Genomic DNA, 16,168 nt, shown 5'->3' with positions numbered 1-16,168 from the left:
GCTAAAAATCGCAACACCAGGTTATAGTCCAACAGGTTTAATTAGAAGCACTAGCTTTTAGAGCGCCGCTCCCTCATCAGGTGAAGGACCAGCACTCTGAAAGCTGGTGCTTCCAATTAAACCTGTTGGACTATTAACCTGGTGTTGTGTGATTCTTAATTTTGTACACCCCAGTCCAACACCGGCACATCCAAACCATGGCTATTATGCCGGTGCTTTCCCTTCCCCCTGTTGCATTTTTCTATCATCCCCTTAAATAATTTGACATGTTTAATCTATGAATACCTTTTTGTTTAGTCATTCTGTGCTTCTCAATGTAAAACACATGTATCCTGGGGACTTGACAGGGTGGATATTTCTTATAGGAATGTCCAGAACGAAGAGGCACAGGTTAAGACTCAGGAGAATGAGAAATAGGAGCAGCAGTCAGCCATTTGGCCCCTCAAACTTGTCCCACCATTTGTTAAGATCATGATTGATTTTCCCCAAAAACTATTTAACCATTTTTGAAAACTCCTTCTTCCCAGGAATCTGTGGAATGAATTTCTTTTTAACTGCTTCCAACACCAGCGAATCCTGTTTTAAACATGGAACCTAAATTTACTCCAGGTACAGCCCCACCGATGTCCTATCCTATTCTTAAACTCAAATCTTTTAGAAGAAAAAACAATATTCCATTTTCCTTCTTAATTGCTTGCAGCACCTGTGTACTAACTTTGTGTATCATGAACAAGAACACGTTGATCCTTCTGTGCTTTGGGCTCTTTCTCTTTTTAGATAATAGTATTGATTATGATTTTTCCTACCAAGGCGTATGACTTCACAGTTTCTTACATTAAATTCTTCAGGGGGAGGGAGAGCAACCAAAAGTCGTGGTACACATCTGTATCAATGACATAGGTAAGGAAAGAAAGGAGGACCTGAAAAAAGAATATAGGGAGTTAGTTTGGAATGTAGAAAGTAGGATGCGCAGAGTAGTAATCTCAGGATTGCTGCCGGTGCCAGGGTAGTGAGGCTAGGAATAGAGAGCGAGTGCAGAACATCACGTGGCTGAAGGCTGGTGTAGGAGGGAGGGCTTCAGATATGGGGATCATTGGGATACATTTTTGGGAATGTGGGAAGTGTACAAGAGAGACGGGTTGCACCTGAACTGGAGGGACACCAATATCCTGGGCGGGAGATTTGCTAGAGCTCTTCTGAAGGGTTAAAACCAGATTGGAACTAGTTTTGGGATGGGAACTGGAGCTATGGATCAAATGATGGAGTAGGCAGTGAATAGCCAAGTACAGTGTGCACAGAGTCTGTGACAAGGGATAGTCATTTGATAGGGCAAAGGTGTGATAGGTTGAAGTGTGTCAGTTTTAATGCAAGAAGTATCAGGTTTAAGGGTGATGAACTTAGAGCATGGATCAGTACTTGGAACTATGATGTTGTAGCCATTATGGAGACTTGAATATCACAGGGGCAAGAAATATAGTTGGATGTTCCAGGGTTTAGATGTTTCAAAAGGAATGGGGGAGGGGAGGTAAAAGAGATGGAGGAATGGTATTGGTAATCAGGGATAGTATCACAGCTGCAGAAAGGGAGGCTGTTGAGGAGGTTTTGTCTACTAAGTCAGTATGAATGGAGTCAGGAAAGGAGCAGTCACTTTATTGGGAGTTTTCTACAGCCTCCCCCCGAAAGAGCCAAAGAGAAACCAATGAGCAGATTGGGAGACAGATTTTGGAAAGGTGCAGATGTAGCAGGGTTGTTGTCATGGTTGACTTGAGCTTCCCTAATATTAATCGAAACCTTTTTAGTTCAAATCATTTGGATGGGGCAGATTTTGTCAGGTGTGTCCAGGAAGGGTTCCTGACTCAATATGTAGATAGGCCGACTAGAGGAGAGGCCATATTGGATTTGGTGCTTGGCAATGAACCAGGCCAGGTGTCAGATCTCTCAATGGGAGAGCATTTTGGTGATAGTGGTCACAACTCCCTGACCTTCTCTATATGGGAGGGTTAGGGGCAGAAGGTATGGGAAAGTATTTAATTGATCATGGTGGGGGGGAAGGGAAATTAAAATGCTATTCGGCAGGAACTGGAGTGGGAACAGATGTTCTCAGGGGACACCAAAAATGTGGAGGTTGTTTCGGGAGCACGTGCTGATAGGGCTGGACAGGTTTGTCCCACTGAGACAAGGAAAGAATGGTAGGGTGAAAGAACCTTGGGTGACCAGGGATGTGGAACATCTAGTCAAGAGGAAAAAGGAAGCTTACTTAAGGTTGAGGAGGCAAGGATCACACAGGGTTTTAGAGGGTTACAAGGAAAGAACTGAAGAATGGACTTTGGAGAGCTAGAAGAGGGCATGAAAAAGCTTCAGCAGGAAGGATTAAGGAAAACCCTTAGGCATTCCATGCTTATGTGAGGGCCAGAGTGAGGTTAGGGCCAGACAGTAATAATGGAAGAAACTTACACCTGTAGTTGGAGGAGGTAGGGGAGGTCTTTAATTAATACTTTGCTTCAAAATTCACTAGTGAGCGGGACCTTGACGTTTCTAAGGACAGTGTGAAACAAACTGATGTGCTCGAACAGATTGATATTAAGAAGGAGGATGTGCTGAAATGCTTGAAAAACCGTAAGGATAGATAAATCCCCTGTACCAAACAGGATATACAAAGAAAATTTACAGCCCAGGAACAGACCCTTTGGCCCTTCAAGCCTGAGCCGATCCAAATGTACTGTCTAAACCTGTCGGTCAATTCTTAAACAAAAAATATAGCCTAGGTTGTTACAGGAACCAAGACAAGAGATTGCTGTGCCATTGGCGATAATCTTTGCATCCTCACTGTTCACTGGAGTAGTGCGCAGATGGTAGGATGCTGGCAAATGATATTCCCTTGTTCAAGAATGGGATTAGGAATAATTCTGGGAACTACAGACCAGTCAGTCTTACGTCGTGGTGGGCAATGTATTGGAGAGGATTCTGAGAGACCGGATTTATGATTACTTGGAAAACCATTGTTTGATTACAGATAATCAGCATGACTTTGTGAGGGCTGGTCATGCCTCATAAACTTTACTGATTTCTTTGAGGATGTGACAATACACATAGATGAACGTAGAGCAGTGTATGTGGTGTACATGGATTTTAACATTGCATTTGATAAGATTCCCCATGGTACGCTCATTCAGCAAGTAAGGAAGCATGGGATGCAGGGAAATCTGGTTACTTGGATACAGAATTGACTGGCCCATATTAGAAACAGGGTAGTAGTAAATGGACAGTATTCAGCATTAAGCATGGTGACCAGTGTGTTCCGCAGGTATCAGCTCTGAGACCTCTGCACTTTGTGATTGTGTGATGTTGGGTTAGCAAGTTTGCTGGTAACATGAAGGTTGGTGGAATTGATTGCAACAGGAATTGACAGGATGCAGAACTGGGCTGATAAATGGCAGATATAGTTCAACCTGGACAAGTGTGAAATCATTCACTTTGGAAGGTTGAATTTGAATGTAGAATACAGGGTTAAAGGCAAGATTCTTGGCATTATGGAGGAACAGAGGGATCTCGGTGACCACGTCCATAGATCCGTCAAAGTTGCCACCCAAGTTGATAGGATTGTTAAGAAGGCGTATGTTGTGTTGAGTTTCACTAACAGGGGGATTGCGTTTAGGAGCCATGAGGTTATGCTGCAGGTCTATAGAGCTGTGATTAGGCCATACTTGGAATATTGTGTTCAGTTCTGATTGCCTTGTAATAGGAAAGATGTGGAAGCATTAGGGAGGGTGCAGAGGAAATTTAACAGGATGCCTGGACTGGAGGGCATGTCTTAAGAAGAAAGATTGAGGGAGCTAGGGCTTTTCTCATTGGAGCGAAGAGGCTTAAGAGGTGTCTTGATCAAGGTGTTCAAGATGATGAGAGGCATAGATAGAGTGAATAACCAGACACTTTTTTCCCATGTCAGGAATGTGTATCATGAAGGGGCATAATTTTAAGGTGATTGGAGGAAGGTTTAGGGGAGATGTTAGAGATAGATTTTTACACACAGAATGGTTGGTGTGTGGAATGCACTGCTAGCCGTAGTAGTAGAGTCAGATACATCAGGAACATTTAAGTGACTCTTGGATAGGCACATGGATGATAATAAAATGATGGGTATGTTAGTTAGTCTGATCTTAGAATAGGATAAAAGGTCAGCACAATATCAAAGGCTGAAGGTCCTGTAACTGTGCTGTACTGTTCTGTGTTTTAAATTTCATTTGTCAAGTCTTTGACTCGTTGTATCTATGGCCATTTGCAGATTCTTTATGTCCTTATAAAATGCCCTCCCACCTATTTCTGTCATTATTAAATTTAGGTACATTGCACTATTCCCCCCTTTCAAGTTATTGATATAGATTGAAAATAATGACAGTCATAGGACTGAACGTTGTGGAACTCCATTTCTTGTATCTTTCCAATCTGAAAAAGTGTCATTACCTGAAGCAAAAACAGCAATTGCTGGAGAAACTCAGCACATTAGCAGCATCTGTGGAGAGAGGGACTGAGTTAACATTTCGAGTCTAGTGACCCTTCTGCAGCAATTTCTGTTTTCTTTTGTTGCAGATCTTCAGTTCTTTGTTTTATTATTCATGACTGTTCTTTTGTCTTGTGTTAGCCAACCTCAATCTGATAATGCAGTACCCCCCCAGTGCTACAAGTTCCTGAACTGTGCAATAGCCTTTTACGTGGCACCATATTATTGCCTTGTGGAAATCCAAATTCACCACATCCACCAGTGCCCCGTTCTTATTTTCTCACAAAGGTGTGTGAAAATTATTGCAGATACAGCTTACGAAGGTTTGAGTGAATCTCATTCTCTGGCTTATTGTCTCTTTTTGTTTTAAGTGTTGAACTGCGAGTTCCACATTTTGATTAGGTTCAAATTACAATGCTCTCTTTCTCTTTTATACAGGCCCGAGAGGCAGGTGCAGATGATATTCTGGACATCTCAAAATGCGAGCTGTATGAGGTAAGTAGTGGCCAGACAGGCAGTCTTTGGTGATATCTATTCCAATAGTCAGAGAGTAGAACCTATCCTGTTGGTGGGAGTGAGTTATGGATGTTGATTGGTCACTAAAATTCTTTAGAGAAAATACCTGTCTACACAATGTCTTGCAAGACCCAAGAACATTTTAGAACATTTGCTAGATAATTGTTATGGTTCATGAAAACACAGCAACTAATTTAAAAATTAGGCTAATGGAGCACCTGACATTGACATAACAGAAGCTCAATGAACTTAAGGGCCTCTTTTTCCTCCATCTCCACCACCACCCCATTCCAATATTGCTCTCATGATAGAATGCAGTTCAATGCACGGACACTACTTTCTGAAAGGCCCTTGGTCTGGGTGCTAACAGGGTTTTGATGTCTGTAACAAATAGAACAGCCTCAGGCCAAACTCTCTCAGAACATGGAGTCATACAACATGGAAGGAGACCTTTCTGGACCCTAACTTTTATCTTACAGCTGAGTGTAAAATGCTGTGTCCCAGATGTGACTTGACTAACCAAACTACTAGGTTTTAAAGCCTAAAACACACTTTATCCTTGCACCACAGTTAAAATACAAACAAAGAAAGAATTGGCACATCGACTCTATCAAAATAGAGTTATTAGAGATGTACAGCACAGAAACAGACCCTTTAGTCCAACTGGTCCAGCGCTTGGCCCATATCCCTCTAAACCCTTCCTATTCATATACCCATCCAGATGCCCTTTAGATATTGTAAATTGTACCAGCCTCCATCACTTCCTCTGACAGTTCATTCCATACTCCCACTGCCGTCTGTGTGAAAAAGTGCTCCTTAGATGCTTTTTAAATCTTTCCCCTCTCATCCTAAACCTATACCCTCCAGTTCTGGACCTCCTCCACTCCTCCCCACCCTCACTCCCCCAACCCCCAGGGAAAAGACCCAGACCATTTACCCTATCCATGCCCTTCATGATTTTATAAACCTCTATAAGGTCATCCCTCTGTCTCCAACACTACAGGGAAGAGTAGCACTAGCTTATTCAGCCTCTGCCTATAGCTGAAACCCTCCAACCATGGCAACATCCTTGTAAATCTTTTCTGAACCATTTCAAGTTTCACAACATCATTCTGACAGAAAGGAGACCAGAATTGCACGCCATATTCCAAAAGTGGCCTAACCAATGTCCTGTACCTTAGAGTGGTGCTGGAAAAGCACAGCTGGTCAGGCAGCATCCAAAGAGCAGGAAAATCTACATTTTGGGCAAAGGCCCTTCATCAGTAATGAAGGCAGTGAGCCTCCAGGTTAGAGAGATAAATGGGAGGGGGGTGCTGGGGAGAAGGTAGTAAAGAGTAGAATAGGTGGTTGGGGGTGGGGATGAAAGTGATAGGTCAGAGAGGAGGGTGGGAGAAGGTAGCAAAGAGTAAGAGCTTCAGGGCAGAGGAGATGACCTGGGGTTACAGTGAGAGAGAGAGAGACTCACTGAGATTCTTGTGGAGAGAGGAGGAGAACTTCTTCAAAGTAGGCATCTTTGCAAGAGGATTCATAGTAAGGTTAAAATCAACTGGGCAAAAGTGAGGACTGTTCTGTACAGCTACAACATGACCTCCCAACTCTTATACTCAATGCTTTGACCAATAAAGGAAAGCATAGTAAAAGCCTTCTTCACTATCCTATCTACATGCAACTCCACTTTCAAGGAACTTTGAACCTACACACCAAGCTCTTTTTGTTCAGCAAGACTCCCCAGGGCCTTACTGTTAAGTGTATAAGTCTTGCCCTGATTTGCCTTTCCAAAATGCAGCACCTCACATTTATCTAAATTAAACCTATCTGCCACTCCTCAGCCCATTCGCACATCTGATCACTGTCCTGTTGTGCTCTGTGAGGTAACTTTCTTCACCATCCACTACACCTCCAGTTTTGATTTATCTGCAAACTTAGTAACTATACCTCCTATGTTCATATCCAAATCATTTATATAAATGATGAAAATCAGTGGACCAGGCACCAATCCTTGTGGCACACTGCTGGTCACAGGCCTCCAATCAGAAAAGCAACCTTCCACCATCATCCTCTGTCTTCTACCTTCGAGCCAGTTCTGTATCCAAACGGCTAGTTCTCCCTGTATTCCATGTGAGATAAACTTGCTAACCAGTCTATTGAGTACCCTTGCTGAACGCCTTACTGAAGTCCATATAGAGCGCGTCCATCACTCTGCCCTCATCAATCCTATTTGTTATTCAAAGAACTCAATCAAGTTAATGAGACATGATTTCCCATGCACAAAGCCATGTTGACTATCTCTAATCAGTCCTTGTCTTTCCAAATGCATCTAAATCCTGTCCATCATGATTCCTTCCAACAACGGGCACCTCCCCATTGATGTCAGGCTCACCGGTCTATAGTTCTCTGGCTTTTCCTTACCACCTTTCTTAAATAGTGGCACCACATTAGCGAACCTCCAGTCTTCCAGCGCCTCATCTGTGACTATTGATGATCCAAATGGGAGCCCAGCAGTCACTTCCCTAGCTTCCCATGGAGTTCTCGGGTGCATCTGATCAGATCCACCTTTCTGCGTTTTAAGATACCCAGCACTTCCTCCTCTGTAGTATGGACATTCTTCAAGATGTTACTTAACAAAATGATAAATTCCTTAACAACTGCTCTTCAACTGTTCCAACATAGCAGCAAAGGCAAGTTCAGCAAAACAGATTTCCTCACATGTTCTCTTCTTCTTCAGTCCAGGAGAAGGAATCTAACATCAGAGAGAAAGAGAGCTGTGTCTGGCAGCTTCAACTTCAAAAACCCCAACTTCACCAACGGAAAGCAAAACTAAAACTCTGGACCTGTGTGAGCCTGACTCCACCCACTCCTGCTTCTTTTGTGTAATTTACAAAAGACAAAGATACTTACTCTGCTTTCCATGGAGTAGACACCTTTTGTACCAGGCTTACAATCCTCTCTATAGGAGCAAACTCCCCAGTTGGGGATCAAGACTCCAGAGGTGGAAGGTTTCAGGCATTTGGCAGTTTGTTCAAGCAATTGCAATGAGAGGACAAAGACCACTCTGGATATAGCTTCGACATGAGGGCTCAATTACTCCCTTAATCTTTGTTTCGGATCAGAAGAGAGGTCAATGACACTCTCATTTTCCCAGTGGTATACAGTATTTTTATACATTTCATGATCCAATAATCACATATAATGTGGTCATTGTGCCTTCCCCTTTAATCTAGACATCCAATCCTGTGAAACACCTAATCAATGATGGACACTCCTGTGGACAGCCCTAGGTTCCTCATGATCACATCATGTTTACCAGGTCTTGTGATCACCAGGCCTTGGGATCTTAGAATGCATCCCGTTACTTCACATTCCAAAGTTACTGGTCATAAACTTTCCCAAAGCACTGCTTTAATTCTGTCATTCATTTTACATTTTCCACTGCCATAATTACAACAATTACAAAGCAAGTTCTTACTAACTGCTATAAAATTCATAATATTAGTTCTACTAGAAGTAAGTTATGTGAGAAGTTTTATGTCTATCCCTATGGTTAGCATTCTTTAGCTAATGAGTTGTGAGTAATTTGTTTCTTACTGTGTGTGCAAGGCACTCCTTTAATGATAAGATGAGGCAGCTTTACTATCTCCCACATTTGTATTTGAAATTTTTCTTCTAATGTTTTTAGTGATTTTTGGATTTTGTTTATGTGTATCTATAAATACTATAATCTATCTCTGATTATTTGAAGAATATTTAACTAGAGCCTACTCTTAATAGTATGAATAGTTGAAAAAAACTAATTACTGTGAAATGTTCTTATTGTTTTACAGCTGCATGTTCTATATGAGCTCTGTAACCTTGCTTATGCAGACTGGCTGTTACCCTTCTTGTGGAAGCTACCTTTAACAAATGTTTTTTTCCCAAGGTTATAATTACTGTCAACCATTTTCTGCAGGGCTAGTCGGAGCTAGCTGTTGGCTATTTTGTGTCTCTTCAGTTGCAGGCATCCCTAACACACTCCAAGAGAAATGGAGCAGAACAGATCCCTCTTGAGGCACATACCATCACAAACTGTTGGACATCAGTCAAACCTGATCACACCCTATATCAAAACATGCCTTTTATAAAATTCATTCCTGGTATTACTGACTCACCCAGTGTTTCTTGCCCATCCCTAATTACACCTGGAGAAGGTGGTGGTGAGCTGCCGTCTTGAACCATTGCAGTCTGTATGCTGTAGTTTGACCCACAATGACCTTAGGGAGTGAATTCCAGGACTTTGACTAAGTGATCCTGAAAGAATGGCAATACATTTCTGAGTCCAGATGGTGGGCAGCTTGGAGAGGAGCTTGCAGGTGGTGTTCCCATCTATCTGCTTCCCTTGTCCTTCTAGTTGGTAAAGATCATGGGTTTGGGAGATGGAACAGCCCAGCAATGACCAGAAGTGGGCTTTGTGACAAATTTTCAGCCACGGGGTAGTGACGCCATTTTCTGAACTCAGTCCAGCTGGTTTCCTAAGATTATCAGCCACTGTGCCAGGAGTTATGGACCTCGTCAACATGACAGAATCTTGACAGCAATTTGAGTTTGATTGTGCTACACTTTTAGTTATTCTCAACCCTGTTATTCCAGATTCCAGTCAGTGTGTTCTCCATGTGCAGAGTCTTACAGAAGAAGGTAAGAGTTTAATCTGTCTAGTCTCTGGGTTTGATCTGTCTCACCCTCCCTGGGTGCCTGCCTGTGCCCTCAGTCCCTTCCTGTGTCTGTGTGCGTGCCTTGCTGGCCTACTTGCTGAAACAATGGATGTTGGCATCACGTTCAGCAACAGCTTCTCGTATTCTGTAAGCACCTGCTTGTCTCTCTGGGTGGGACTGCGTTCACCTGGTTTCACCTTATCCATCTAATTATATATGAGGAATCATCAATAATGGCTTCCCTGTCTGCTCCCACTCCATTGCCTCTGGAGTTCCCAAAGATCTATCACTTATCCCCCTCCATTTTACATCCAACCCCTGTCACTTGATGATTTTCGAAAGTGCAGCATTAGTGTTTATTTGTATGGTGATGATCCCCAGTGTCTGTCAATTAGTGAATAAGCAGTTTTAGTGCTGCCTGTGATCATCATTACCTTCTCTCCATAGAGCCTGTGATCTTGTATGAGCTGTTAACGTTTTCAGTGCTTTGACTTCCATTTTACCTCAGCAGAACTCTGACTTTTGTGGATTGCTCAGTGTGTCTGGAGCAAGGACACAGTGTGTCTGGAAGAGCTCCATCACTCTGCTCTGTTTGTTTTCCAGGTTTTAATTGCTCACACCAATCACTTGTCAACACTGCTGCCAAAGTCGTGTAACATCCAGGATTTGTCAATGCTGAAGGTAAGTGCAAGTCAGCTTGGCACTTGACTGCCTCAGGTTTATGTTACGCCTAATGTATTTGTCAAGACCTGCAATTCTCTGGAGACCTGAGCCTAGAATATTATCTGCTTCTCGTTCAGTGGGTATGTACGTACACTGCAGCCTTTTCCCAATTTTCCTTCCCTCTACCTACACATCATCTTTCACCTTGCTTTCTCCTGTCTAATTGGACCCAGAGGAAGTCTTGGCACATAAGATACTTGAGTGTGAACTTCCAATGGGTAGTGATTATGCTGCCTAGATGCCAATGTGGACTGACCTTTGAGTATAGGAGTTAGGGCATTATGTGAAGTTTGTACAGGACATTGGTGAGGCATGTTCTGGGGTACTGTGTGCAGTTCTGGTCACTTTGTTATAAGAAGGATATTATTAAATTGGAGAGGTTGTAGAAAAGACTTACCAAGATGTTGCTGGGAATGGAAGATCTGAGGTATAAAAAGAGACTAGATAGCCTGGGACTTTTCTCACTGGAGCGTTGGAGATAGAGGGGTGACCTTAGAGATTTATAAGATCATAAGGGGTATAGATAAGGTAAATGGCAGATATCTTTTCCCTAGGATGGGGGATTTCAAGACCAGGGGGCATATTTTTAAAGTGACAGGAGAAAGATTTTAAAAAGATGAGAGGCAACTTTTTTTTTAACAGAGTGGTTCACATGGAATAAATTGCCAGAAGTAGTGGTGGATGCGGGTAAAGATACAACGTTTAAAATCATTTGACTAAGTAAATGAATAAGAAATGTTTGGAGGGATATGGGCCAAGTGGAGGTAGATGAGACTAGTTTAGTTTGAGATTATGGTCAGGGTGGACTGGTTGGACTGAATGATCTGTTTCTGTGCTGTATGACTGTATGGCCGCCATTGGGCCAGATGCTTTGAAATAAACACCGTACTGCTGCGAATCTTTAAGTGATTGATAGCGGAAGCTGTATCAGGAAGACTTTTCTCTGAAACAAATTGATTTTTATCTTAAATTTGCTGAGCAGTGCTCAGGCCCCACCCTCTGGCACCTACCCTCAGCCCCTTAGGATAATCTGAAATGAATTGCACTTCCTTCCAGGCAGCATTTCTTTTTATTTTGCTATTTGTTAAAGGCGGTTGTTTTCCCAAGTGGAGCAACTTTAAGTGCCAGAAGAATGAAGGAGAGTTGGGTTAATGGTTCATGCACCAGATTGGGACTGTTGTGTTGTGTTGAAGACAAATGATTGGTGGTTGTGGAGATAATCATTGCTTGTTTCTTGCTTGTTACTAGATTCTGGATCTCCATGACAACGTCCTCAGCTCGCTCCCCGAGGATATGGGTCAGCTGTTATCCCTTCAGGTAAAACACTGGAGTTCTGCTAGAAGTGAGCATCCTTTAAGTCAGTAGGAATCATTGTGCAGGTGCCAGTTGGTATTAAGAGCTTCCTTTAATATGAGCACAATGCCAGGCCCTCATCCAAATTGGATATTTTAATTTCCCGTTTTTTGCCGGTCCTTGTGTGACTGCCTGCTGTGTTTGCCTCCCAGTTTGGTTCCCACCTGTCCTTCCTCCCCTTCTCGAGTTGCTATGCCAGGTTCCCCAATCAGACATGATGAAATCTCTTCATTTGGGGTTATCAATGCTGACTGTATTCTGCTCCAGAATCTGGAGCGAGATGATATTGATTGTTACAGATACTGGATCAGGAAGGTCACCAACTGCTGATTGCACCACAGTAACATGGTGAAGATTGACTCAGCAACTTGCATTTATATAATGTCTTCAGAAAATACCTATGGAGTGTAATCAAGCAAAAATCAACCCTGAGCCCTGGGACAAGTAACTTTGGAGTGCTTTTCCACTTTAAAATGTAAAATTTTGGTCAGAGAGATACAATAGCAGAGATATCGAAAGGTAATTCTAAAGCCCAGCAGCTAAAGTTCCAGTTGTCAGTGCATTCCAAAAGCTCTTCCCAACCCGAGAAACACATTTTTCTCCCATTGTCTGGAAGTAGTTGACTTGTTACCCTGGACACTGAGTTTTTTGGTGCCTCTGTTAAATGTCCATTCTTAATATCGTGAGTAGAGGCTGAGAGTAATTCACAAGCTGCTGGACTGGAAGTATCACTACCAGTACATGTCCCCATCTTTCCGGACATGAACCACTTACTAATGGAAGTCACCGGATAACCAATCAGGATCTAAATATTGTCTGCCTGTACCCCATGACACAGACCAACTGCACCAGTGACAGAAACAGAGATACAGGCACAGACACATGCACCCACTGCCACTACAAGCAGAATATTTTGCAGTGCAGCAGTAATGGTTGTTGTGTAGTTAGATGTAGCAAGCTCCAGTAAATGATCACACTGTGCTTTGATCTCAGTTGAGGGTGAAGCTCTCTTGCAAGTACCATGCGAGCTTTGACTGTCTAATCAACCAGATAGGCTAAAAACTGGCACCTCCAACAATACCCCACTCACTCAGCACTGCAGTGAAATGCTGGCCTGAACAGGGGGCAGGCACGCATCTTGGTGCTCAGAATAAATGCCGAGAAGGGAGTTTTCCTCTTGTGATTTGGGACAATGTAAAGGATTCCTGTTGATCCTCAAACAAACTATTCCCTTAACTGGTCCCTCATGTGATATTATTTGCCGTGTTCTATTACCTGTGGAATTGTTGCTCGTTTTGGCCCATATGGATTGATTTTTCGGTTTTGTTTTATTTCAGGTGCTCAATGTGGAACAAAATCTTTTGAAATCTCTCCCAAACTCTCTTGCAACTTTGGCGCAACTTCAAACGTTAAATCTAAAAGGTAATAGAGCCTGTGTTGAAGGTGCATTCCTCTGGGTGGGTTAATCAATTTGAAAGCTGTGACCTGCCCACACTCCTGACTGCCGTACCTGAGGCTGGAATCACCACTGCATGATATAGTCAAATGGTTGGTCTCGATCAGGGTCTGTGCCTCTCCGATCCTCCCCTCCTGGTAGAAGCAGCCATTAGCTTTGGAATTGAGATAAATCTTATAAAGTTCTATATAAGGAGTAGCACTCGAGGGAGCCTGAATGTAGTGTATATCTCCTTGTTGAGGAGATTTGTGTGACCTTGTGATTATAAAGTTGCGAGACTAACTGGGTTGTATTTGTGCATGGTTCCTATTGGTGGGGACAAGCTCAGCGAAGGGAAAGCCTCCAAGAATGATAATTGCTGCTTTAGTGTTTTTTGTGTTTGGTCTGTTTCAATTATATTTCTGGCTCAGTACTAGTTCCCAGCCACATACTCTTCCATAGCAGGCGCAGTAGGTGGTGCAACTCCTGCCTGTCATCATGAGCACGTAATGCACTTGTACATTTGCTGGCATTGCAACAGAGAAGTTCTGAAGTAAGCTGGTCAGGTTTCCTGACCAAGTGCTGATCTACTATCGGTGGCATGTCAGCAGCCAGAGTCTTTAGAAATTATCGTGTGACTTCAGAATTGATAACTCCGGCACCCCCACTCCAGGTCCAGAGGCTGGTCATGTCTTTAATTCTGGTCTGCTGTAAACTGAGTTAGTCTGAGTTGGATTCGATCTCTCTGTTCAAGTCCTACACCATCTAGCCCATCTGATTCTGACATTTTAAAATTATCACCATGCAATTCCACTAAATTAATTTGCAGTGCAGTAGTAATGGTTATTGTACAGGGAAATGTAGTTATCCTCAGTGAATGTACGCACTCTGCTTTGATGTTGGCTGAGGGCAAAACACCGAGCAAGCTCCCTGGCAAGTGCCATACAATGTTTGACAATCTGATCAGCCAGATAAGCTAAAAACCAGCAGCTCCACCAGTACAGCTCTGAACATTCATGTTGTGCATTTAAGATACCTCACAGCTGGGAGTTGGAGCTAAACAACAGTTGACAGGGGATTGAGGGGAGAGGTTGAAGAGACCATCTGTGTGGTGTTTTTGTAAGGTGAGGAGAGTAAGATAACCCTTTTCAACCTCAGTCTTGTGTGAGGTTTAAATATCTCTTTGTCTTCACCACTTCCACCCCCCCCCCCCCCCCCCCCCCCAATCTGACTACATCAGGGAACCGGATCCGGAAAGTGCCAGAATCTCTGAGCGGACTGAGGAGTCTACGAACTTTGGACATCAGTCAAAATCGGATTCAGATTCTCCCACAAGACCTGGCTCATATCAGGACACTTGAGGTATTTCTGTGATCTGCCCTTCATCCTTTGATCCATTCAGAAATTTCTGAAGGGTACGTAAAGACCAGAGGGGTTTTATCTAAAAGAATGTAAGCATTGCAATGATACCTGAGGTACAGCTGTGAAGCCTGAAGGCCAAGCACATGACATGAGTTGTTTAGTTATTGTCCTCTGGTTGATTTGCCAGTTTAACATTGAGCAAATGTAATGCTCTCCATTTGGGTTTTTTAACCACAAGTACCTACTCAATAGGTCACAATTTAATCAAGATTTGTGTTGCCATGGGATAAAGGGTGTGTGTAGTGATTATTGATGGAGTATAAGATTGGGTTTAGGACAAGACTGTGCCTGTTTTAGATATGCTCCATGCAGTAGTGTACAGCCCTCATGGGGGCTCTCTCACAGCCTGGCAGCCACTTCAGTCTCTGACCAATTTTCACAGAGCAATCTTCCCCACACAGCAACAGGGAAAGTGTTGGTTAAGACCAAGGTTCGAGATCATATCCTCCCCTGTTCCTCATCAAAGTTCCGACATCAATGATTTGATGTCTACTTGAGACAGCATCAGGTGCTTTTAATTTCTCATCTCATAGGTTGTGCCCCTGACAGTGCAGCACTCCCTCAGTATAGCAATAGAGTGTTAACCTTGATCAAGAGCTCAACTGGGACAATTTTCCTGTTTTAATTTTCTCTCCAGGGAGGTTAGCTCATTGCTAGTTGCTGATAAACATTGGAGAGATCATCTTGCTAAGAACATTATGATTGTACATCTGAAAATGACAGACTTGATGGAACAAACTGACCTTTCTCCACTTGTTTTTGTGCGTTTAGATGTTCACCTTTAACTTGCAGTAAAGGTCATACACTGTCACGGAAAATAACAAACCATCTTAAGTTAGGAGTGCCAGGGTAAATCAGACTGATCCCCTCATGAAAAGTGAGAGATTTTAGTGAGGATGTTCATTACGATGAACAATGTAAATGGATTTAGTAGGTAATTGGGAAAGTTTCTGCAGGAGAACATAAGAAAGAAGGTAATTGGAGTTTAGGGATAGACTTGCGTAGTCTGGCATGCAAGATTTGTTTTATTCATTCATGGGACTTGGGTGTCACCGGCTGGCCAGCATTTATTGCCCGTCCCAAGTTGCCCTGGAGAAGGTGTTGGTGAGCTGCCTTCTTCAACCGCTGCAGTCCATGTGCTATAGGGAGACTCCTAATGCCCTTACGGAAGGAATTTCAGGACTTTGACCTAGTGACAGTGAAGGAACAATGCTATGTTTCCAAATCAGGATGGTGAAGGGCTTGGAGGAGAACTTGCAGGTGGTGATGTCTTATGTATCTGCTGCCCTTGTCCTTCGAGATGGAAGTGGTTGTGGGTTTGGAAGATATTCTGTAAGGATTTTTATGTAGTAGATCATACACTCAGTAGCAGTGTGTAAATGGGAGAGGGAGTGAATGTTTTGTGGATGTGGTCCCAATCAAATGGGCTGCTTTATCCTGGATGGTGTCAAGCTTCTTGCATGTTGGAGCTGCACCCATCCAGGCAAGTGGTGAGGATTCTATCACAATCCTCACCTGTGCCTTGTAGATTGTGGG

The 16,168-nt window shown here is 43.0% G+C and overlaps 1 protein-coding gene across 4 annotated transcripts in view; it reads left to right on the top strand.

Moving 5' to 3' along the window:
• lrsam1 (leucine rich repeat and sterile alpha motif containing 1) overlaps positions 1 to 16,168 on the top strand; it is an 80,965-nt gene that overhangs the window by 3,567 nt on the left and 61,230 nt on the right. For all 4 annotated transcript variants that reach the window (XR_009645817.1, XM_060841283.1, XM_060841284.1 and 1 more), the window contains exons 2-7: positions 4,937 to 4,993; positions 9,638 to 9,682; positions 10,303 to 10,380; positions 11,671 to 11,739; positions 13,113 to 13,197; positions 14,451 to 14,572. Coding sequence is in view for 3 of the 4 variants with exons in the window: in XM_060841283.1 (XP_060697266.1) it covers positions 4,937 to 4,993; positions 9,638 to 9,682; positions 10,303 to 10,380; positions 11,671 to 11,739; positions 13,113 to 13,197; positions 14,451 to 14,572 (456 nt within the window). In the remaining variant the exon portion in view is untranslated. The remainder of the gene's footprint in view (positions 1 to 4,936; positions 4,994 to 9,637; positions 9,683 to 10,302; positions 10,381 to 11,670; positions 11,740 to 13,112; positions 13,198 to 14,450; positions 14,573 to 16,168) is intronic.

The sequence above is a fragment of the Hemiscyllium ocellatum genome, chromosome 21 (genome assembly GCF_020745735.1).
Source record: "Hemiscyllium ocellatum isolate sHemOce1 chromosome 21, sHemOce1.pat.X.cur, whole genome shotgun sequence".
Classification (NCBI taxonomy): Eukaryota; Metazoa; Chordata; class Chondrichthyes; order Orectolobiformes; family Hemiscylliidae; genus Hemiscyllium; species Hemiscyllium ocellatum.
This window is presented reverse-complemented; position numbering and strand designations above follow the sequence as displayed.